The following is a 25,533-nucleotide window of genomic DNA, read 5'->3' on the forward strand; positions in this document are numbered from 1 at the left end:
TGGGAGTCCGGTCATGTAGCTCTGTCTGTTTAAACTTGAGCCCCGCTCACTCGGGTTACCCCGTTTTTACATTCAAGCGGATAAGTGGATTGGATGGGTGGCGCTTTATGATGACGACATAGATGTCAAATGCGGCTTCTCCAAAGCTAACGTGCTGCGGCTAGGGCTACAAACCTGACAGTAAGTATGCAGTGTTTGTTAGTTGAATGTGATATTATGTGTTTGTTTTTTTACTGCGTAGTGCTGAAACAGCTGTAGTGCTTTAGACAATCACGTAGTTGCGGTTCATGGTGGTTTTGTATCAGAAAAGGGCGAAGAAGAAGAAGTGCTGCAAGTACTCTTCACTCCCACCGACCTTCACAGCGCTTTACATACACATGTACACACAATGTACATACACTACAGTCTCTCTGTAGTGTATGTACTATCTCTAGTCCAGGGTCAGTTCTCAACAATCAGATTACATCAATCTCCAGTAATATGAATAATTCATGCTTTCATATCATCAATGAACAAAACGTGATTATTGAAACTCATGTGGAGTTCAAGATGTGTGGGATCTAGTCAGTCAAGCAATACTGCCTGTTACTGTTCTTTATTTGTTTTTAATCGTGTTACTTAAGTAGTGAGATTAAATAAGGCTTAATTTCTTATCAGAGATTAAATTGACAGATACAACAGTCTAAACATATCTTATAAAGCCAAGATCTACATGTTTCTGTTTGCTTGTAAAATATGACTCAAAACTGTTTTCTTATTTTGTAGCTTTGAGTTTTAAGAAGCTTAAACATAGTCAGTGTGATACAGAGATGTTTGTAGATATATAAAGTCATTTCCAGATAGAAGTCCAGTCTGAACAGGTTGTTTTACCCATAGACTGTAAAAATAATAGTTTTACCAGGCAGGACATGGTTAAAAAATAGTGCTGTATTATTTTCTACTCAAACTGTTCCAGTGTACAGAGATCATGCGGGCTCACCACCAGCTGGCTCTTGCCACTTGAAGGAGAAGAAGTGTGTCTACAGCTGCTGTAGTGTGTGAAATCCCCAGGATGTCGGGCTACAGTATCCCACTGAGCACCTGTGCTTCACTTTTTCTGCTCGACTTCCTCTCTAAAGAGATCCGTCAGCTTCCCATATCTGAGTGTATCTGCTCTGCGCTGTATCATATCAGCTTGTCAGGACACCTGCCAGTCGTGGATGCATGTTAAGTGTTTGTATTGTACATGGTGGTGCAATGTGTAGCCTAAATATTGCCTTTGGGACACGTTTGTGTATTGGTTGCAGCCCATGTTGGATTAAGACCAACGAAGGAATACTATTATTTGAATCAATGTTGTATCTGTTGATCTTTGGGCTGTAAATGACCTCAGTAGGACTTTACACGTTAACATTTAATGTGATGCATTTTCAGGGAGGATTCTGACAAATTTGACAACAAATATTGGAGAGAAAAAAAAACGTGCTCATGGCATAAGTAGCCTACATAATATACACATCAGCAGGAATGTACAAGGAAAGTTTTTCTGTTTGTGTTTTTATGCCAAAGTGTCTTTAATCCAGCTGTATGGTTTGTATCTCCTCACAGGTAACAACAGAGGATGTCAGTCATGCTAAAGTACACCGAGAGCTGTTCACAGCCACTGACTGTGAAAGACAGGCTTCAGTGTGTTTGTGTCTGTGGGTTTGTCTGTGCGTGTGTGTGTGTGTAAGCTTAGGTTCACTGACACAGTTCACACTCAGGAGGAGTTGTGCGAGGTGGGAGGTAGTGTGTCAATAGAGAGGGAGCGGTTGGTTTTTATATTGTTGTGTAACTTTTTTCAAAGGAAGGTTTGACATCAGGAATTCCCAAATGACTATGAGAGGGTTGACTGAAGAGTTTGTTTTGGTCTGCATCCTTTGAACCTACGAAAAAGAGAACCTCTATATTTTATGTAGCTGCACATAAAAGTTCCTGTAGTAGATTTATATATTAGTGTGTCATTTGATTTATGGAAGCTTCTTATTCCTTCCTGTACTCTGTTATTGTCAGCCTATAAGTTAAAAAAAAGTGGAACACGTCTTGATGCACACATGTTTGCATTTTCAGCTTGTTAATGTGAAAGTTTTCATTTGTTTCTTTTTATTTATTGTAAATTCAAAATTATGAAGATTTTGAGAACTTTTCAAGATAAAAGAAAACATCTGGATGCATCAGGTTTGACTTCAAGGGAAATGTAGAGTTACTGCTCCAATGTTGTTGTTGGGGTTTTTTTGTTGTTGTTTTTTTTGTTTTGGGGGGGGGGGGCAGACTTTCTTGCTTGCCATAGCTTGCTACTGATGTTTGAAAAAAAACAAAACAACAACGTGCGTTTTCCTGTTGGTCATGTTTGATGTTTGCAGTGTAAAAAGTAGATTGGCAGCGTGATCATTGGTGTAAATGTATGTTATTTAACACCCAGAGTTAAGTAAACATAAAAGGGTTTTTGACAATGTAAAGAAAAAGATAGAGCAGGCTGTTTTAGTTGAATCTGTTTGTTATAGCGGCAAATAAGCAACACATGAAGCTGTCATTATGATGGTGCTGTAATACTGTCAAAGAAGATGTAGGTCTACCTCCTACTGGCTGATATGAGTCATTGCTTCATTTCCATAAATATGACCGGCGGTGTTTTCTACTGTTCTGAGAGCCATTTGTGATTCCTTCACTATGAATCAAATGTTGTCTTTCACGACTCAACATTTTTATTAACTCCCATTCACCCCCCCCCCCCCCTTTTGTCTCAACAGTCATGGCTTTAAATCAGCTGAACCTGCTGCGACCACTGCTGCGTCAGACCCTGATACGACGGGTCCGATCTCCCCTCGTCACCCCTTCGAGGGTTAGCGGACTACCTCTGAACCCCTGCACTCCCTTCTACCCACCTGCTGCGTGCTCCCGTCTCTATGCCACCAAGAAGTCCAAAGGTGAGGGAGGAGATTGCAAAAACTGGAGTTCACATGAGTACATCCTCTGCGGCTCTGTTGGCATGAATGTAGTTTACATGATTAGATATTATTTGTCTTCGATACAAGCCTCCTCTCTTTCCTCTTTTCGTCTTCCAAGCCAAGGCAAAGGGCCAGTCAGTTAAGGTGAATATTAATTCAGCTCTGGTGGAAGACATCATCAGTCTTGATGAAGTGAGGGAGGACATGACGGCTGTTCTCAGCGCGCTCAAAGATGACTTCACACGCAACCTCAGCATCAGGACCTCGCCAGGTATTTAACTTGTCCGTTTCTTTTTGGACTCGCTTTCATGATGTCTGCCTGTCTGTGTCTGCATGCATGACACTCTTCAACACACAGATATTTCTTCAGAGTAAAACAGTTACAAAATAAAGGCTTAAAAAGAATGAAAACATTCAACTTCAAATTTGACATACTGTATAAGTGGGATTAAAGAAGATAAAAACAACTGATAGAAATTAACATGCAGTTGATAATCAGCTAACAATGCCAGCTATTTTTTTGATGTGATGCAAGCAGGTTTACATGGAGCTTTTTTTGAGGGTTTGCCCTCCATGTATAGAGGCTGTAGTCCAAGAAGCTGGCGGCCCAGGTTCAAATCGGACGTTTTTTTTTACCATTGGACATATAACAATCATAACCAAGTTAATTTTGGCTTTTATTATCCATCGATGTCCTCTGTCTTTGCCTGAATGTGTTGGGACAAATATTTTCCCCAAGCTACATGAAAAGCATCTACTGTACCAAGCCAAACTTCTCCCTTCTCCTCACAGGAGAGTTTTTTTTTATGAATACAAAGTTATGATTGTTGTGTCAACTGATATTTTCCAGTGCTCTTTACAGTTGTTTTTTTTTTTCTTTGCCCTAGCACAGGATAACCGTTCTAACACTCGGTCTGGCTGGTTTTCTCATCACTGGGACAGATATGCAGGGGCTAAAATCCAAACTGAACAGGGCTAAAAAAGTTCCTCTGTGCAGCTATCTGATAAAGTGCCTGAGGGCTTAGAGTGAGCCTGAGTGTGACCTTACCTTGACCCCAGGTTGACCTCTGTTTCCCCGACGACATCCAGGTCATGACACTTTGCCTCCGGGCCCTAAATAGGAGCGGTGCTGAGGGGAGTCAGAGGCGGGGCGGGGTGGGGGGGGTTTGCGATGGGAGCTCCTGAGGGAGGAGGCAGCCGCTATAGGATCAGACTTCAAACTTTATTTCCCCCCCTGAGATAAAAAGCCTGCTTTCTGATATTTGATCTGCAGCATGTACACTTTTCATGTCTGAAACTTTTAAGTTCTTTCTTATAAATACCCGCAATCTTAATCACTTTTCCACATTGATTATTCTGCTAATTCTTAATCTTCATTTTTATTTTTTCACAAGTCATCATTCAGCAAATTCTTCGTCTGAGTCATTTTCTGTCCACGGACCCTCCCTTATATCCCTCCTAAACATACACTACTCCTTTGTTTTCCCAATTCATTCCAGCTTTATATTTTGGCCTGCGTTTTTTTTCACATGCTTTCATATTCAAATTTCTTATCGACTTACAGGGAAACATTTGTTCACAGGGAAAAAGAGTACCGTGCTTCCCTCCTTCCAGCTCTCCTGTCCTTCTTTTTCTTTGGTCATTTTTTTTATGTCTCCTTCCCTCCATCCTGTCATCTGCCTCTTTTCTCCCTCCATCCCTCCATCCTCCTCTCTTCTGTCCAGCTGCACAGTAATCCAGGGAGGCAGCAGGACTTAGAGCTGACAGAAGAGATGAGATGGTGGAATGAAATTACGTCAGTTGTCCGAATGTGTGAGTGTGTGTTTGTTCCACAAACCTCCCATCTGGCTCTCATTAAGCTTATGAGTACGTATGTGTGGATGTGACTGTATGCACTATAGTATGTTGCATTTTGTGTGTTTGTGTTTCTGTACGCCGACTGTGGAGCAGAAAGTCAAAGATGTAGAAAAATGTGGTTAATTCTATCACCATCATATCTTGGTTCATCACACTTTAAGAGCGGGTGGACACCGACCAAAGCACTGGAAAAAATTCCAAGAAAGACCTCAAAATATTCTCCAGTTGAAGATGAAAGCAAATAGTTTCATATTCTGGAAAATAAGGCTATTAGCTCTCTTGCTGAACTTTCGATGAGAACACTGATTTTAGTCTCCTGTCTTTCTGTTTACTATGAGGCTACAGCCAGCAGCGTGTTAGCTTAGCCTAGCATAAAGTCTGAAAGAAAGACGGAAACAGTTAATCTGGATCTTTCTGAAGGAAAACAGAAATAGACCTTCAAACGTAATTGATACTCTTTATTCTTATTGTCTTTCAATTGGCTCTTAGCAATATTAGGTGGCTGCATGTCAATTGCAATGCAATAATATGACACCATATACTTTAAGATTTTGGATTAACATCTTTTAAGGCTCAGTCAGTCTGCTCTTGGTGTCGTTCTTCAGCAGTCGTAGCCGGCAGCTGTTTTTGTCAACAATCCATTCAAAACTAACTGTATGCAACGTATCCTGCTCCAACCTGCAGACAGAAAAAGCAGAGTCAATAAACATGGCGACCATAGTAGAGCGCCTGAAGTGTAACATGTATGCCTTGTCGACACTTTATCTTTGCCCCTCGAGGACAAATCAAGTTTTTTGAATTGAACTGAACAAAGGTGGAGACCAAAACAGAGTAAATGATAGACTAAGATTTGAAAAGTCTTTGTCTTTCAATCCTGAGGGTAAGACTGCAGAACGCTATGAGTGTGGAGCTGAGGCAATGTACGAGCCTGACTCAGTTCAAATACAGGTACAAACAAGCGACTTTTAGAAAGTACAGAGAGGAAGAAGTAAGCTCACAATAACAGATAAAAAATATGTACTGTAAAAAAAAAATCTGGGAAACTGCCTACACTTTTATATGTTATCAAATTGAAATGACAGCCATACTGTATGTGATTAAGATTGTGAATGGAGAAGGGGTAGTAATAAATAAGTTTATACTTCTTACTACTCCTTTTCGGACATGTTACTTTTTTTATATATAGTTGGTTGATTTTTTTAAATTATTATTTTGTTGTTGTCTTCACATGTTCGAAACAAAACAATAGATAAATAAATAAGATTTACCAGGCGGCCAAAAACACAACTTAAAATGAATCCTAAGGTTGCTCTATGAATGCTGAATGTGCACATTAGTAACCACATGTTTTAAAAAAAAAATCCTGACATCAGTTTAAAGGTGCTGATATGTCACTGTTGTTCTTTTGTTAAACATAGTCGAGCTCTGATGCAGATCAAACAACTACACAGAAGCCACCAAAAGTCACGGGCGTTCGTCATATTTCTAGTTTACTGAATGTGGACAGACTTTGACCAATCACCAACGATGACACACTGATGATTCAGTGTCATGATAAAGCTAACCAAACACTTTGACCCACATTTCTGCTGATCAAGGCAGCTGGTTCTCAAAGTGTTTGTATCCAAAGTGGTAAAAATGTCATAAACGCATCATTCTAATTGATGATGTTTGTCACTCGGTCTGGAGAGTACAGATGACAATAAATCAGCATTTATTGGACTACATCAGTATTTTAGATCTACAGATGATAGGGCCGATTTAATGTTGGTCCCAAACATTACTGAAAAGCAAATCATTTTTAGATGATACAATCTTGAATATTTGGACTGGGGGACCTGGTTCTTTGGCCATTGAAATCATTTGACAAATTGATCGCGTAGGGAAAATTACACCATTGGCTCACCTTCCCTTCACCCCCACACAAAGCATCAGCGCAGCCCCCTTACGGGTGAGCAGGGAGTGGGTGATGTAAGGCAGAGGTGGGGAAGAAGGAAACAACTGCGTCTGAGGTTTGCCAGATGGAGGAGATGGTGGGGGGGCGGATGGATGGATGGATAGAGAGAGAGAGAGAGAGAGAAGTGGGGGTATATAAGTCCACTCATGTTGGCATATTACGGTTGTTTCTCTAAGTGTTGACATTGAAGAGAGGCAATAGATCATGGAAATTCTTTACAATGGTTTTCTCTTCTTTTTTCTTTTTTTTTTTTTTACTTACTCATACAATTTGCAACTTCTGCTTCATGTTTATCTATATTTGTAAAGCAGGCTGTCTGACTGTGTTTCCCTTTTAAATGAGGTCTAGGTTGAACTATGTTGAGTGTCACCAAGCAATAAGTTATTGTTCCCACATTTTACACCAGTATTCTGGCATTCACCTTTTTCAAAACAAACACTTGATTCTTTGGCCCAACAGTAGCTCAGTCTGGAGGGACTTGGGTTGGGAACTGGAGCGTCGCCGATTCAAGTCTCTTCTGCAGACTAAATATTTGAAAGTTGGTTTGGTAGCTGTAGAGGTGTCGGGTCGCTTTCTGAGTACTTCCCAGCTGCCCTTTAGCAAGGGATCAAACCCCAACAACTCTTGCCCTCCCTGCTTAGCAGTGTGTAGCAGCCTTGCTCTCCATAAATGCATGTCCACAGGTCCCCCGTTTTGTGCATGTGTGTATTTGGGGCCTATGTGTTAAAATCAAATGTGCTCAAATGTAAATGAAGAATTGAAACTATGACATGTGTCTGTGTTTGTTTAGGAGCTCTGGATCACATTGTGGTGACAACTCAAGACGGGAAGTTCCCTCTCAACCAGCTGGGTCAGGTCTCCATGAAATCACCTCAGGTCATTATGGTCAACATGAGCAGCTTCCCAGAGGTAAGACAGACACACACACACACACACACACACACACACACACACACACACATACAGAAAGCTAAAAGAACACACACACAGATTCTTCCGGTGTCTGTTTGTTTAATGCATATAAACACACAGTAACTAAACGCTCCTATCAAAATATTACACAGACAGACAGATGGACAGTCCTTGTAGAAAGTCGAGTGATCCAGGCCAGAACACCAAGCCCACATGTCTGTGAACATGAACCCTGAGCCGCCTCTCTCAGATGCTAATTGATTGATCACTCGCTGAGCCCTTTGTTCTGGGCTGGAAGATAGTAACATGAACTCTGTGTATGCACACTCTGAGATGTGGTTATGTCCGTGTGTGAGCTGTCACAGAAAAGGAAATTACCTCATTTTACCCCCAGGTTAGGAAGGAATGGATTATTTTTCTTTTCTTTTTTTTTTTCTTCTCTCCTTTTTCTCTCCCTGAACTCCCTCTTAGATAATACACCACTGTACTAATCAGAGCTGGAGAAAGAAATGTTGTCCATGGGGGGAACCCATTTTATTAGAGGTTTGACTCTCAGGTGGTCTGGAAGACTTAAATAAGCTTTTTAAAAAGTTTAACAGGATGATATAAAGTCCCATATCTGCAGACAGTCTCTTGACTACTCTTTGGTCTTGTTTTGCATACAGCTGCCTACGATTCCCTTTAGGTACAAATAGGCAAAGTTTAAATGTTGTTTTTTTTTTACGTTGTTTTGTTTGTCTGTGATTGCCAAAAACAACAAGAGACGAGAGTCCTAAACAATTATGAAATGGTTAGGAGGATAGATACCACCCCATTAGCGTACATGTATGACTTTATATGCATGTTAAAGGGGAAAGTGTAACACAAGTATGCTGAACTTCAGTAAGAAATCACAGTGAGGGAGCATAGATAGAGGGAAATGATGCGACATAACGGGGGGTGCAGGCAGATGAGCCTATGTCGCAAGAAGTTGGGGAGAACCACTGAGAATGCAGCAGGAAGTATTCCAAATATTCCCCCCTGTTACGTTGGTGAGTTGATGACCAACGGAGTTTTTGCTGATCTTTACCTCCCGTTTTTTGTTGTTTGTATTGTGGAAAGGTCCTCACTTAGAAATGCTGTAGTGATGCTCACACAGAAGAAGGAAGCATAAAGGAAGGCTACTCGTCCTTAACACACTACCCAGCTGACCCGCCGCAACCAAATGAAGGATTTCAAGTTCTGAGGATGCGTCAGACAATCAATGTTTTGTCCGACCCAAACATAAGATGAGTCAAACGATTTATCCCAGAAACGCCTTTGGCAGTCTACCTATAAAAATTACCCAATTCTTAACTCAGGACTCTAAGCATGGATGACATTTAAAAGGAGCGTGTTCTTTAAGAATAAAAGACCTGTCCGTCACCACAAAAAAAACAAACTATGCTCCACCACCTGCTGTTTTCCTTACCGTTCACCTTTTTTGAACCTGAGACATTTTGGTTTCACGTCTTTGTTCGGCTTTGTGCTAATATCTCCAAAACACATGCAAATGTACGTATTTATCAGCGTCTCAAATCTTGAATTTCAGTTCTCCACCTGAATCAGGCTGAATCATCTTTCATTCACTCTATTCCCTTCCCAGAAACTCCGACAAACAGACCACACATACACTCTGACAGACACACTCGTACATGCACGCTACCCTGTCATGCCCTAAGTTACCCACGTCCCACACCGAGGTGAGTCGTCAGTACCCAGAGCTAATAGGCTTATAATGATGCCTATCCATTACCAGGCACTCCAGAGGCCCTGCCATTGTTTTCCATTCATTCATTAAGAGCAGCCTGGGAAGAAGCAGTGGAACAACAGCAACAGCTAGCAGCATGCTTAGATCAGGAGCGATTTAATGTGTGTTTTAGGATGCGTGTGAGCATGTGCATGTTAAAGCATCCCACCACAAGTGTTTTCTTCAGGACTCACGAGTAACACACACACACACACATACACACACACGCATTCCTCTTTGCTTTGAACCGAGCCGTCGAGCGTTTGATGTGAAACTTCGGTGTAATTTCTCTTCCTCTCAGACATATTAACCAGATCCCGCGCTGCCTCTACAGAGAGGGGGAAAAAAAAGAAGCAGAAAATCGCCCCTTGTTTTTCCTTAACCACCGGATAGTCAGAGAGAAACAGAGAGGGGGGGGAAATAGTGATGAATTTGATGCTGAGAACAATCAAACATAGGTATTTGCTGAATCTATCACCCAACACTCAAAGGGAAAAGCCGAAAAAAAGCCTGTGCACCGGATGACTTTTAAAAAAGGAAAAGAAAGGAAACCTCATGAATTAATCTCATGCGCACAAATAAATTCCTTTAATCTCGCTGCCATATTCATTCCCCCCAGCGGAAAAAGGCCAGAAGGAGCTGTCAGGGCAGGGGAGTAAGGTGAAAAGGGGTTAAAATACATCTAATACTCTTGTTTTGTTTTTTTCCCCCCTCACATACACATTAGCAGACTTTGTGAACCTCAGCTGAGGGAATTGTCATGTGGTTCCTGAATGGGTTTGAGGAGTGCGCCTTTACTTTGGGGTTTTAAATAGTTCACAGTATTTTTCCCAGTTTTCGTGTTGTAATGTGTTATGTGCTAGAATGTGTGTCGTTATTAATCTTTCACATGATGTGTGTTTTAACCCTGTGCAAGTCTATTTACTTACCAACCTGCAAAACAAACGCAAATAAAGCTCTGAAGCCTCCATAACAATGTTGGTCTCACGTTGTGTAACTGAAACAGTCTTTATCTGATCGTGCCGACTGTTCTTTTGAGATGAAGTCTAGAGTTTACATGCACAGCTGCCTCTCCAGTCATTTGTCCGCACTGACGCTCGATCGCTCGTTCCCTCACAAAACGCACCACGCTCTTATTTTGATTTCCCTCTGATTCTCTCCGTCTCTGTGAAAAGGCGACAGCTGGCGTTGTTTTCTGTTTTCCCACTCTTTCAATAAGGCAACGAGAAAACAGCTGAGAGTGTTTTCAGCAGGTGTTTTCATTACCAGTCTTTATTTTATGAGACTATTCGGAACAGTGTGTTATTTGTAGTGTTCACTTCACTCACACCACATAATGAGGCTCGATTTCAAGGAAGCTGCTCCGTAATCAACAAAGAGCAAAAACCTGCTTTAAAGAATGGAACTGGTGCAAACTATTGCACTTGTAAGTGTGTGTATTTGTGTTTGTGTGCGTATCCATGCATCACACACTAGCACAAGCAGACTCTCCTGTGAGGTCACCATGGGTCGACGCCCTGCCCTGCAACCTCTCAGTCCTCTCCCACAGGACCACGCGCTGACAGTGGCCCGGGGCATTTCCACACTGCATGGGCTTCCCCAGACACACACACACACATACACTCCCCACCCAAACACACACACACACACACACACTCTAGATACACACTACAACACCGTAATGATTTCCAGCTGGAGCTTGGCCACTACCTGTAGTTGTAGCGCTGCTTTTCCGTGTGTGTGTGTGTGTATTTGTAACATTGTGTGTATGTATTTGTGTTTGCCCCCAGGCCACAGTGGCCGCCACCCGCGCCCTCAGAGAGAGTAGCATGAACCTTAACCCTGAGGTGGACGGGACCATCATCAAGGTACCAGTTCCCAAGTGAGTTTCTTTCCGACACCCTCCCCCCTACACACACACACACACACACACACACACACACACACACACACACACACACACACACACACACACACACACACACACACACACACACACACACACACACACACACACACACACACACACACACACACACACACACACACACACACACAGCCTCCAGCACAGAAAAGTTGTACCTGCTTCAACCATTTTAAGTGTCATCTATGACTTCTATTAATACTACTTTAATGTTTACATAATAATTTCTACTTATCAATGGATGTATGTATGACCACTTTCTAATAGATAACTAATATAGATAACTAATAATAAGAGCCTACATATATTTATTAAGTATGAAGATTTAACCTTTCAGTTAACCTCATTTGTTGGTTTAGGATTTCTCCCCCTTGATGAATCCACTTGTCTGAGTGGTTACTGACAGATTTATGGACATTTGTTTGTAGCTGTACAGAAACACTCGATGTGATGATGTGAGGGTCGGGTCACTCTCTCTCTCTCTCTTCCTGTCTTCAACGTCTCTCACTCGCTTTCTGCCTCTTTCTCTCTGCCAACTCAAACAGCCCACAAAACTAACCATCCCTCAGTAGAGCATAGTGAAAAATCCATGAAAGTGTGCCGGTGTTTATGTGCATGCATGGGGGGGTGTGTCGGTGTGTGTGTGTGTGTGTGTGTGTGTGTGTGTGTGTGTGTGTGTGTGTGTGGAGCAGCAGGTGTTAGTCTGGCAGAGGAGGGAGACAAGAGTCAGACTGCTTTCCCCCCGCAATCAGTCTCGGCACGCTCCGAGGCTCCATTTGCATTTCCAAAGAGAAGGCTCTCCTTGATTGGCCTTGGAATCAGTAATTAGGCCGTATTGTTTGTGGTAAATAGACGCTGCACTTGGATTGTTTGCAAATAGTCCCCGAGGCAAAAAACAACGGAAAAGAGGCCAATTAAGGAGAAAAAAGGGAGAGTGAAATGGGAAGAAGGATTTTTCTTAGTGATTAACAAATGCAAAGTGAATGCAAAGTTTTTCGGATGACGGATGTTTCAACTCTGGTCTCACACCTTAGGAAGTGATTGTTGCTCGATGACTGACGCTAAAATGATTAGACTCCAGGCCTACTTCACAGTCTCATTTGCACAAGTGAGGACAAGTTTAAAACAAAAAAAAAAAACGAAAAAACAACATTTTTTGTCAGTAACGTCACTTTTTTCAGTGCTCAACGCACAAAACACACACTTTCTTTTGAAGTCTATTCAAGCACATTGAAGGTATGTGGATAGTTTATCTCAAATTACATTATTTCCTCGACGTCTCGTGTCATCTACTGTACAAGATCGTTTCTTGATATTATTTATTCCCTTAATTTAAGAGGAGCATCTAACCTAGAGGCATCGGTCAATCTAAGTTATTAGCTATATCTCTAAACTGCACACAGACTGCTTATTTTTTTTCGCTCTTGTGTAGTCTGTACGAGCTATCTTCTTTACATATATATATATATATATATATATATATATATATATATATAATTATTATTATATGGCTTTCCCTGCAGAGTTACACGCGAACACAGAGAGAACCTCACCAAGCTGGCGAAGCAGTTGAGCAACAAGGCTAAAGACTCGCTGAGGAAAGTGAGAACGAATGCTGTCACACAGGCCAAAAGAGCGAAGGAAGGACACTCGGAGGACACGATACGACTCGTAGAAAAACAGGTAGGAGAAGGAGCGAAGAAAAGTGACGGCTCTGCTCTTCCACTTAAAGACAGATGTGCCCGATGAGTGTCATACACCTCTTAATGGAGCTTGGAAAACAATTGGTGTTTTTGTACATAAACAACTGAAACAATTTCCTAAGGCAGAGGTTCCCCAACATTGCTGCTTGGGACCCCCTTAACAACTGCTAGAGACCCCCATTCTCCCTATTTTAATTCATTGTAAGAAAGGCTAAACAGACGTGTTTTAATTCATAGCACACAAACAGCACTTACATTGTTGCAGTTATATGCAAAGTAACATTGACTGGAAAGGATTTTTTTTTTTACATATCCATTTATATTTCAGCACAAGTTTTAACAATTTGCTTTTACTTTTTTGTTTGTATTTTCACAATAATGGATGATATACATGTTTTAAATCATTTAAATGTTTTGTTTGGTTATGGAAGGTGTCTTGCGATCCTCCTCTCATGACTTCACTTTGGGAACCAATGTCCTACGGTATAGGTTTCTTTTACCTGAAACTATAGTTATGGTTCTATATCATACTACAGGTCTATTACTGGCTAATAATACATTGCACATGTGCACCAAAGTGGGACATCATCATCAGTCCGGTCGTGTTGGAACCATAAACTAAGTATTTATGGACGAAGCGTGGCGTTGCCTGTTAAAGCAGGAGACTCTGGAGGCTCATCTGCAGCCGCCATGCTGGAAATCCTGTCTCAGCCTGACTTACAGTCAGCCTAACGACAGGCTGAGAGTCAGAGCTGAGGCAGGTTGTAAGCTCTAAGACAGACCGTTACATTGTGCCTAACGAAAGCTAACGCGTATCGTTCCTAAATTATAAACGGAGTCTTTAAAAATGTGAAAGAACCCTCATACGGTGTGTTCCAGTGATGAGAGTAACTCATCCTTTCATTTATTGTACCAGGCTGTAAACATATTTATTTTTGCTGGGGTTTTTTGGCTGTGGTGTGTATGTGTCTTTCAAGCTTCCGAAAGCCAGCCTCAAGTGGACACTCTGCAGGATTTTGCACTTCCGCATTGGCTTTATTTTTCAAGCCTGGAGGTTGCCGCTTGGTTGGAACACAGCAGCTACATGATCTTTGTCTTTGTTCGATAGGAAAGAGGAAGGAACAAAATAAGCCCTAAATGTTAAGTATATTGAAACATTTCCTCTCCGCCTCTCCACAGATTCAACAGATGTCGGACAACATTGCAGCTGAAATCGACAAACAGGTCGCAGCCAAGACCAAAGAGCTGTTGAGCTGATTGTGAAGATGAAGTGGAATGCACAGGTTTCATTTTGACTATGGTATCATAACATAGACACAACCGAAGGGATATACTGTGGAAAACAATAGACGGGAACTCAATCACTTCTGAGAGATATTTTTGAAATCGGTTTCAGTATGAAAACTTCCCACAAAGGAACATGACTCTGTCCGGTTGGGGAACATTTTGGCTGTACTGGTTTCTGTTCACATCACTGGTGAAGGTCTCCTGTTCTGCTGCTAGATATCCGTGTTTAACCATCAGCACATAGACAGAAATGGGTGGGGAAACAACACCAACAACAACAAACATTTAAGAAAAAAAACCTTCCTCAGCTCTTCTCTTCAACTCAGCCCCTACTTTTCCTGTCTTCAAACAAACAACGAATAAGCAGCAAATGAACTTTTAATGGGATTTGCGGGCCTCCTCCTAATCAAACCTCCTGCCACAAGGGCTGTCTGTTTACATAAAACAAGCGCACCCGTCTGTGTGTACACTGGCTGTGGCTTTGTATCAGTTGCAAGAGTGCAAAAGAGAGCGTGTTCCAGACTTGTAGGATGTGATTAGCGTGTTGCCAAACATTTGTTTCCCATTGATGCAAAATCTGTTCAAATAATGCACTTAAGGGTTAAAAAAAAAAAAAAAAAAGGCTGTTAACTTCTGATGTCTGTGAGCAACATTATTGATGGACTCCAATGAAGAAGAAACACTTTGTACCGTGTGCGTCATCTTTCTTTCTTTTGTTTTCTTTTTCTCCGCTTTGAGTTTGAAGTCAGCCTCACCTTCTCCATTACTTGGAGTGATAATGGACTTTTCCTGTGTATGGACCTCTAGGCCCCCGCTGCAATTGTCCGTCAGGAAAAGAGGCTTTTAAATGTTGTACTCTTGTCCCTCTTTGTCTTTAAATAGACCCCAACCCCACCCCCCAGAATTAGTCAAACAAGTTGCTCAAAGTGCATCAGCACGAGAAGTGTTTCAATAGGAAACACATCCAGCAACACACACACACACTCACACACACACACACACACACACACACACACACACACACACACACATGCACGACTCTGCCTTCATCTATCTGTTGTTTACACCAGCGAGAGGCTTCCCGTACCATTATGTGGTCGCTGTCTTCATCTTTGTCATGAGTTGTTTTTGCTTCTCTGCTACTGGTCGCAGGCAGCCCACACAGCAGACGTATTTCATTTTAAAAGTTTTGCCCACACACTTGGTCTTTTAGTCACCCGCTCATTTGATGATCACTGCACTTTTGTGACTTTGCAAACTTCTAATTAGGTTTACGAAAATGCTCTCTGACTGCTTTAAAATGAAGAAAACGAGTCGAGGAACAGTGACGCTGCAGATTCAGAAGTGTTTTTGTTATCTTTGGTGTTCGCTAGTAGTTGCACGCTGAAGATTGTGGCTTTCGTACATTTGCCTGGGCCCTCTGTTTGCTGTAATGGTCCAAACAGAGCGGAGCCATTGGATAAACAAGAGTTCAGCAGAGGAGTGGCTGGGTCGGGACAGAGGAGGGGCCACGTGGAAATGGCAGGTTTTTGTGGTGATTCGAGGTCCATATGTCAGCAATTTGAGGGCATTGTGTACCTTGGCCTAAAACAGAGGCTTCATGATCGATGGAGGGGTGAAAATCTCCCCGGTCCCTGGCGCAGAACACAGGCGAGCACGAGGAAATTGCTTTCAGCTGATAGCTTCATTTCGGTTGACATTTATCAAGTGAATTACCCCTGTTCCTTTTGAATGTTTACTACTACTACTAGCAACGCCTTTTGACGTGTGTGTGTGTGTGTGTGTGTGTGTGTGTGTGTGTGTGTGTGTGTGTGTGTGTGTGTGTGTGTGTGTGTGTGTGTGTGTGTGTGTGTGTGTGTGTGTGTGTGTGTGTGTGTGTGTGTGTGTGTGTGTGTGTGTGTGTGTGTGTGTGTGTGTGTGTGTGTGTGTGTGTGTGTGTGTGTGTGTGTGTGTGTGTGTGTGTGTGTGTGTGTGTGTGTGTGTGTGCGTATCTGTGTGCACATGAGAGAGAGAGCAACAGAGGTTTCTCTTTGTGTAAATTCTGTTGTGTCCTTTGGCTATTCCTCACAAAAATATACAGCTGTGCATCGGGTCAGTAAACATTTGAGTTGATAGTCTTGACTTTTATTCATTCCCTGTGCTTAAACAGAAGGATAACCAGTCTGGAACATACAGTCGTAACCTCTAAACAAAGTTGTTTTTGTACTTAAAAGTCATCATTGCCTCACACTCACTTGACACAGATGTCGAAGAAGAGTTGAATTAAGACTTTTCAGAACTTTAATTTCACCTTTGCAGCTAATTCACTCTTTGTAATGGTAGCTGTTAAGGTGACATTTATAGGATACTTGTCGAATCTGAAGTTGCGCTGTTACAGTAGTTATTACTGAACTCTTGTAACATGAAGATAACTGACTCAGTGAAGCCACTGCAGCAACAAAATCCAAGTTTTCCACACCTACGTGGGTTATGCCTGAAAGTATTCCATAATTCTCTCCTCCCTCTTCTCCATTAAGGAAGTTCTATAGAGGATTATATTGCTCACGAGCTCATTGGCATAATGAAAGCTATTTTAGGAAACTACCAGGGTAATTTGCTTTGTACAGTTGATTACTACATTACCTTTTTTCCCCCAGCACAAATCATTATTGTATTAAGTGCTGGCTAAGTCACCATCCTTTGTGCACTGCTTTCCATGTACATTGTCCACAATGAAGGGTATATCATTTCTAACTTAACATACCATCAGCACAATAAAATGTTCCACACACTTTAAAGTACTGACCTTATGGACTCATATGTGGTGAGTAATAAGCATAGACTCAATGAAACATCAGCGATGTCGCTCATTGGTTTCTGAAGAGACGTGATGAGGCACAACGATTGCGGTCAGCAATATTGGAAATGCTGACTCCAGCAACTTCCCGTGAATCAGAAGCTGTTAAAAATGTCAACTTGGTTTTCTAAAACACACCTCTCTTGCTCTTCTAACACTCGGCAGCTAGCTAAAATATTTCACACAATGAAAACGACCCCAAATAAAGTCAACCTGTTACACAGTTTATGAAGATTAAACTTAAGTGAAGCCTAGCTCGCTACGACGCCCCATCCGTCCGTCTGTCAGTTGAATCAATTGTGCCCCTCATTATGCTTAATTATGTAACTCTTATTAATCCTTAATCCATACAGGTGAAATTAACAGCCTGTACAGCTATCAATAAAGAAAGGAAGTGTACAGACAAGTTGTTATTGTTGGTACCAGACTGTAAACATGTTTACATCTGCTGTCATTTAAATATGAACTCTATTGGGGATTCTTGGTTTTTTAAGCAGTCTCAAGTGGACTTCCATTTTTGCTTAACATATGATGCCGATCAGTGATGGTGATCAATGCTGGTCATCCTATATTGAGCGTTTGAGCTCAATTGATCCTTTTAAGTAAAACTGTTGTTTACAAAATTGTATTTTTATTTATTTTTAGTTTCAACAATTTAAATAGGGGTTCAGTAAATGTGCCTTATCCAGTCCAGTTGTATTTTGAGATGGCTTAAATATCAGAGACATGAAAGAGAAAGAATGGAAATCCCTCGAGTGTCGCTCATTTCACTCTCTCAATCCACTCTCCGCTTTTCTTATTCTACGACTCGATGTCCGTATTTTAATGCAGATGTCTGTATTGCATTATTCATATCTTTAAGAGAGAGGGATCTTGACTATGGTCTAATGCTAGTTCGCGAAAAATAGACCAACAAAATATTGCAAAGCCTCTTTGTGTTTGAAATATGAAAAAAAGGATGTCTATATGATGGCACTCTGTGTTTGATAACATGTTGAACTTCGATCTGCGGTGCCCCTGCAGCCGATGAACCCCTGAGCAACGACAGAGCTGACTACTTCAGCGTCGACTAAATTGGATAGATCCTTTCCTCAGACGCACACCTCTTATTCCCTCCCTCTCTCCCTCTCTCTCTCTCTCTCTTCTCATCACCTCTGGAGTGTTAAGAGCGTCAATGTGAGAGAAGCCATCCTGAAGATCTCATCAAGGACCCAATCAGAGTTTGAATACCAAATGCCCTCTCCTCTTGCGATTTGATGATGGGGAGAAAAGACACAGAGAGCTTATCTGAGGTAGAAAAAATCTCTGCATATGCAAATTGGACTAAAGATTTAAATGGATTTGAGGCTCATAGGAGTTTCTCTGACCCTCACATGGATGCGGGAGAAGAATATGTGCAGATTAGCCTATTAATATTTATAGATGTAATTGGTGGAGCTGTGCAGCATGCAGACGTTGTTGTAGCTGGTGTAATGCCGATCCCGTTTAGGCCTAGTCCAGGTGTGCTCTTACCGCCTGTAACAGGGAAATGGGCGGCCATTTTTAGGTGGAAGTTGGATTTCCTAATAATCAGGTAAACTAATACCGGGTGGTGAGAGTGTTTCCTTCCGTCAGTCATTCACAGAATTGCTCCTGTCTGGTCTGCGAGCCATTATAACTCAATGGAACGTGTGCTCTCCCCCCTACGTGCGTTTAGAGAGAAGACCAAGCGGGCCCCATTGGGGACCCACTAGAAGGCTCCTGCACACCTCCTGCTCCTCAAATGTGAACAAAGCGTTCCTCAGTCTAAAGTGGTTAAACTGTCATTTCAAATCGTCTGGACATCGTGATTACCGGCATGGGAGGAATTATATATTTAGCTTTATGTCCGTCGCCATTTCCTCCCCCCGCCCTGATCTGAAGTGACTAGCTAGTAGTGCCCTCGATGTTACTATCTCTGAGGAGTTGAAACCTTCCCACAGGAGACGAGTGTAATCAAGGGCTGCCAGCAGGAGAGAGAGAGCGAGAGCGAGAGGGAGAAAGAGAGGGAGGGAGGTGGATGATGTTGGAAACCTGTATGGATGGGATGGTGGAAAGAATGACAATAGGCCCAGTACAATTTAATCTTAAAATCACAAGCTGTAGAAAATACTCAGCAAAGTCCAGTTTAGAGGAAAAAAATCGGTGTTATTACCCGTTTGTTTTATTTCTGTGTGTGTGTGTGTGTGTGTGTGTGTATATATATATATATACATAAAACATTTGTACACTGACATTTGTACAAATTCTCTTTATATTTTCTTATGATAGGTCGTCATTTTTTTTACATCAATAACTTCACTATAACAGCACTTGACTCTTTCCTAATAGGCGACAGGTAGAAAATATTAAATTACTTCTGCAACAAGGTGAATTTTCAGATAAATAACAAAATGCATATTTTCAGCCCAAGCAAAGATCTTTTTATGAAGTCGTTTTCTTACTTTATGGTCAAAAGGACATGTTTGTTTTTCCTTTTCACAGAGGTCATATAATCTTCTTTCTAATATAATCAAGTTGGGGGGGTTTTATTTACAGAAAAAAGAAAATAGCTGATCCAGAAAATACAAATAACATCTTAATGCATCAGTTCAACCTTTGCTGGTAGGTTTTGGCACTTGCTTTTAATATAATCTTAGAGGCTGTATAGCAAACACAAATGGTGATAGACTTGGAGATTTTGAGATAATTGCTATGCAATAAAAACATTAAGAAAATTCAAGGCCTGTGTGCTGTAATTCTTAAAGAAAAAAAAAATCCAGCATAAAGTACAATGATGTACAAATGCACAGCTGTAAATACACTTCTTTGAGGTTACTTCACAGACGAACATTTTTATGTATATATATATACAGCCACCCCTCAGTAAATCCTGACCCCGCAGCCTCCAGGATCTCATCCATCCTGAAGACACTCATTCATCCTCAATAACGTCACTGCTTACTCATAAATAAAAGTGACTGTTAAGAAAGCAGATGAACGCAACCAACGGATTGGACAGGAAGCCAGTTAATCTGCAATCCAATCCGGCCCAAGTCGAGTGAAACCCGGCTCAGCTCGGCCGACCGAGGCCTGGGAGGAAGGAAGTGAAGGACTCAGGAAACGGTGTTCAGAGCTTTCACCAGTTATATCCATCACAGTGCACGCTAATGGCAGCATGTTAGTTAATGTGTGTGTGTGTGTGTCCCTGTTTCACCAGTCATATCCATCACACTGCTCTGTCTCCAGGCCCGAGCAGGAGAGCTGGAGTGTCATTAGAGGGGCTGGGCTGCAGGCTGCTGCGCTGCACTTTAACTAAACATCTTTCCTATAAAATAAATGCTTCCAGGTTAGAGCGGGTCCCGGAGAGCCTAGGTCGCCTCGCTTTTGCTGCCACTCATCTGATCCCAATTACCAAACTGACTGGGTAAGAGCCCACAGAGAATACATGGATACCGACTGTAGATGTGTGTTAGACACAACCTAAGTGTGCCATCCTTTTGGCTTAAATCAACAAATTGTCTCGCACACATGTGCCATATGCTTTCCGTAGCTGTGCAAAAAGTAAAGAAGAGGTCAACCAAATTCAGTCCCGTAACACTCTGGTTTAAGGAATTAATGCTTTCTTTTTTTATTCATGCTCTGTAGTTTGGTTGTATGAAAGAAACGGTTTTGGTTTAGTGTCTGGCTTTCAGTCATTTCAGTGAGATAATATGCTTTACTAAGATTTATTGACATTCTAACCACGAAACCACCTTGAAATCCATCGAACTGTTCAGTTGTAACAGCAAATTTGAAGTTTTACTCCAATAGAAATTCCTTAATGCACCAACTCTCTGTTGTATTAGAATTAACTAAAGCAAACAGACCAGGAAACGAAGATCTATGCATTGTCATGGCATTTTGAATATCTTTACAAAAAGCTTTAGATCCTCAATTGGTCTCTAGTGGCCCTTAAGTATCAGTACAAGTTGTTGTCAGATCATAGTTAGCAAACTTTACGTCAGTATCATGTCATTTCATGTAACATTTAGTAGTCTATGAATTTCTTCTATTGTACTGTGTCAGATGACAAAGTGGTTTTGCTGTAGGTGTTTTTGTATGAGATGTCCTGATGTTCAAAGGGAGATGATGTATTATTTTTTTTAAAAGCTACATTTTTATTTACAGTTCTAGTACGTGTTGAAGAAGGGTAGGGGCAGAAAAAAAGGCAGCAAGAAAAAGACGGCAAGCCCACACACTTACTCATGTCATAAAAAGTTTAATATTCCTCAAATGAAATTATTCAACAGAGCGAGACCCCAGATAACTTCAGGTGTATAGCAACACCAGTGCTACAGTCCCAGTCAAAACTGTAACTTCATGCTGTATGCAGATATTTTTCTTGAGTAAAATATTGTCAAAGTGCTGACGTTTTGCTCGCTACTAACCTTGATTGTCCCTTTTTTTTTTTTTTTTTTTTTTTGCAAATTAACAAATAAAGAACCTGAGAACTGTTCATCTCTGCATGCAGCTCTTTACAGTTCAGTTGTCGCTTGTAGCTGTACATCTATGGTCATAAAAACCATCAGACTTGTTAAGGAGGCTCCTGTTTTTTTAGGAGCGAAAAAGAAAGTGTGGGGAAAGAAGTAGATTTTGTCCAAGTTTGATAAATGATGGTTGTGGTTTTGCTGCAACTTATGCAGTCTCAAGACCAGTTCTAATACTGTTGGTATCAGAACAACTGTGTGATTCTGGCTGCAGAAGGAGCAGATGTAACATTATCCAATTAGCGAAATACTCTATAGAAATAATGTAGCAAGAAACCATAACAAAACAGTTTTGTATAAGCCCGCCAGTAAATGTAAGATATGGCCCTCTATGCAGTGCTTATCCACTCTTGTTGTTTTGCAGGAGTTCAAGAAACCTGATCTAGTAAGACAGAAAGAGTTGATCATGGTGATATATACACGCTTGTTCATGTGTGTGTTTTGTGTGTGCACATTAACATCCATACATTATTGCATAATTGTTTCCTGATGCTCGTCCTCTTTCCTAGAATATTAATTACCAAATGATGAAACTGCTCCTTTGGTCTGAAGGGGTTGAGGTTGGAGGAGGAAATGGGGGCTGTGCACATAGGAGGGCATCTTTTTTGATGGGGTTAACGCTCATTTTGAGTACTGCGTGTGCATGTGTGCGTGTGTGTGTATGTATGATGTGTGTGTGTGTGTGTGTGTATATATATATATATATATATATATATATATGTGTGTTGAAGGGGGTAGCATTGTTGAGGAGTTAAGTTTCAAGGAGATGCGACATTCTTAGAATAAACAGATGCTATAGACGGTATTTAGCTTTAGCCTATCTGTATTTTAGGCAGAAAATCACAGGACATCGTTATTGTTTTTTTAACATTCAGTTGATCTATTTCTACTTTAAATTTTAATATGTTTCATCGGACATGATCTGTGAGGAAAAAGTCACTGTTATGCCAACCACAGAGGAGCTTACAATATGAGAGAAGAAATACAGTAAGTAAGACTAAAACAGATACGGTAGACCTCTATCATGAGATAAAGAATAGACAGTAAATGTTTTAAATCACTAAGTAAGTTCATCATATGAAATTTACAGCGAGTGTAAAAAGCTATTACATGTGTTGTACGTCTGTTGTTTTATCCCTGTGAGCCTTGTGTAATTTCCCACCAGAGTGAACATCATTTCATGGATTCATTTTCAGTCAACATCAGAGCGCTCACACTCAGGCTGCATCTGAAGGAGTATAGTGCCACCCAGTGAAACTATGCATTAATGCAGGTAGTTGAGGCAAATATTTTACACCATGAACCAGGTGAAATGTCAGAAACAGTGGTTTTATCAATCTTAAATAAGATTAACTATACATTAAAGAACTTGACCATGTCAATAAGACCCTGCATATATACAATTAAAAAACACAAATTTATGTGTTAAGGATGTATAAATGTGTTTTTTATTTTCAAATATTTATACTAAAGCCAAAATTAAGCTTTCTATCCCACACGATCCCACACCCATTTCCCCTTTTAGGAAAATTATGTTCATTACAGAACTCAACAAATGGACCCATAAATAACACATTTCTAAACTTTTTCCAATCAATAGCACCCCCTTGTGTTAAAAGTTACACATTTGTCACATTGGGTGTTTACTGTGATATTTTTCTTTTTCTTTAATTAAAAATAAATGAGATTAAAACTTTTGTTGCTCAGTAACAAACATTTACATTTATTTGCATTCACACAGAAACAACAATTTTGGTCTTGCAGTAGTTACTTACTCATAGTCTTTAGTCAGTATATTTCTGAAAATATTTTTTCCGAGATATCACAACTAGCTTGGTAATCCCCATGATTTTAAATTCATACCAAAGTTATCATCATCCAATCTGTTTATTCTAAATGACCTCATCTCACAGTCCTATTTCTCGTATACAGTAAATGCTGACAGTGTTCTGAAAGTGACACGCCTCAAATAAGACCGCTAAATTTACAATCAGGAAGCCTTATCATGTCAGCTGTGAATTCATCACAGCTGAGATGGCAGATTAACAGATGTTTCCAGATACTTTCTAATCCTTGCTAAGCAAAGCAGCAAGCATGAGAGTGAACACAAATCATGCACAGTCAGAGCTACTGTTGGAGATTTAAGAGAGGGAATTGTCGATACATAGTTGTAAAGCAACAGATGAATCAAATCATTCACTTTTGACATAAAACAAATAGCGTGAGCAAGAAGATGTAGAAGATCATTAACCATCATTAATCCCACAATGGGAAATTACTTTGTGTATGAGTTTGTGTTCAAGTCTAATATTTTCTTTTGTTTTCTCACAGCCGTTCCTTGTTGAATGCCATGTTACATGTGATAGATACCTAATATACTACAGCCCCCTTATTAATATGCAAGAATACATCTCTTTTATTTCTGATAGAATGTCTGATATATTTAATACTTTATTTATTTAGTGAATGAGCGCAACCGTTTTATTTGTTGTTCTCATTCAGGCTCTTATCAGAAACATGAAGCAAATGTTCCAATTTCAGAACACTCAAAGAACGGTCCACAAGTCGGCACCGAGAAAGGTTCACATTTTCCCAACATTGTGTTTGTGACATTACAAACAGACCTGTGTATAATAAACTGGTTAAAATGTAGAATGAGCCAGATGCCAATGGAAACGGGCATCACAGGAGAATGCAGATTATCTTGCTGTCAAAATCTTTCAGTCTTTTTTAGTCACCTGAGTGTCGAGGTTCTTGGTTCGAATGTTGTCCCTGTGCGTGTTCCGGGCACTCCAGTTTCCTCCATCAGTCCAAAGAAATGCTTGTGAGGTGAATTGGTGACTCAACATTGTTTATAGGTGTCCATGTGAGTTTGGTTGGTTGACTGTCTCTATACAGTGTGTCAGCCCTTTGATTGACTGGTAGTCAGTCCAGGGTGTACCCCACACCCAGAGTGGCTCCCTGTGACCCTGAATGGAAATAAATAATGGATGGATAGTCACCTAAGCTTTTTCTTTGTTTCCTCTTTTTTAAGGATTTTGTTTGTTTATTTTTAGTCCCAGGCAATCAAGTTTGATGGCCTGATATTCAAAACATGTTGTAGTTGAAGTTCATAAAAATGTGATGCAAGAATATAAAATTAGCATGGGTTTTTGGGATTGTCCATTATTCTATCAGTTCTGGTCAATAATGGGTGTTTGGGTGTGTGATTGTAAAAAGAGGCAGTTTCTTCTCCTCTATCAGCACACAGTGGGTACTTTGAGGAGCAAAAAACATGATACTCGTGGCTGCTAACCAGACAGACATGCCATGCTCCTGTGTGGGAATCACATCACTACAGAAGATCACATCACCTCACAGTTTCTAGGGTAAATAAAACCTTTTATGCAGTTAGGAATGACTAAATCATGATTCAAACATGCCGAATGACTGAAAAGCCTTCTAGTAAATGTATCAGAGGTTACTGGAATCAACCAGTCCTCTTGCCAGGAACGTCGACATTCACTTCTGTTTTTAGACCTTTCGGACAGTGACTAGATACTGAGGCAGCTTCCCTTACGATCGAGCCCGATGATGACCTGTCTTTTTCTCTCAGACTGACACAAAACAGAAACAGAAACAACTTTTAAATCTGTTGCGAAATGTTCCAAATGTGTCACAACTCTGTATAGTTAAATGAAAAGTACAAAGTTGAAGATGATGAGAGATTATACCTCAGTCTTTCCCCGATTGGGGAAAAGATTTTTTCCGATTTTTTCTGCTGTTAAAGATAGAATAGAAAAGCAATACACTGTATA

At 40.8% G+C, this 25,533-nt stretch overlaps 1 protein-coding gene across 1 annotated transcript; it reads left to right on the top strand.

The window, feature by feature from the left end:
- Nucleotides 1–81: 81 nt before the first annotated feature.
- Nucleotides 82–15,709, top strand: mrrf (mitochondrial ribosome recycling factor). Its single transcript, XM_079364843.1, has 7 exons — nucleotides 82–180; nucleotides 2,769–2,945; nucleotides 3,085–3,237; nucleotides 7,571–7,689; nucleotides 11,251–11,342; nucleotides 12,908–13,067; nucleotides 14,267–15,709. Exons 2-7 carry the CDS (start codon nucleotides 2,771–2,773, stop codon nucleotides 14,342–14,344), a joined length of 777 nt encoding a protein of 258 aa, XP_079220969.1. The 5' UTR covers nucleotides 82–180; nucleotides 2,769–2,770; the 3' UTR covers nucleotides 14,345–15,709.
- Nucleotides 15,710–25,533: the final 9,824 nt, after the last annotated feature.

The sequence above is a fragment of the Symphodus melops genome (genome assembly GCF_947650265.1).
Source record: "Symphodus melops genome assembly, chromosome: 16".
NCBI classification, from domain to species: domain Eukaryota; kingdom Metazoa; phylum Chordata; class Actinopteri; order Labriformes; family Labridae; genus Symphodus; species Symphodus melops.

What these genes read in the sequence shown, in the direction of transcription:
- mrrf (XM_079364843.1), top strand. Translation starts at nt 2,771, where the DNA reads ATGGCTTTAAATCAGCTGAACCTGCTGCGACCACTGCTGCGTCAGACC. An exon ending in ATCAAGGTACCAGTTCCCAA is followed by an intron (nt 11,343 to 12,907) that starts GTGAGTTTCTTT and finishes CTTTCCCTGCAG; the next exon opens with AGTTACACGCGAACACAGAG. An exon ending in TACGACTCGTAGAAAAACAG is followed by an intron (nt 13,068 to 14,266) that starts GTAGGAGAAGGA and finishes GCCTCTCCACAG; the next exon opens with ATTCAACAGATGTCGGACAA.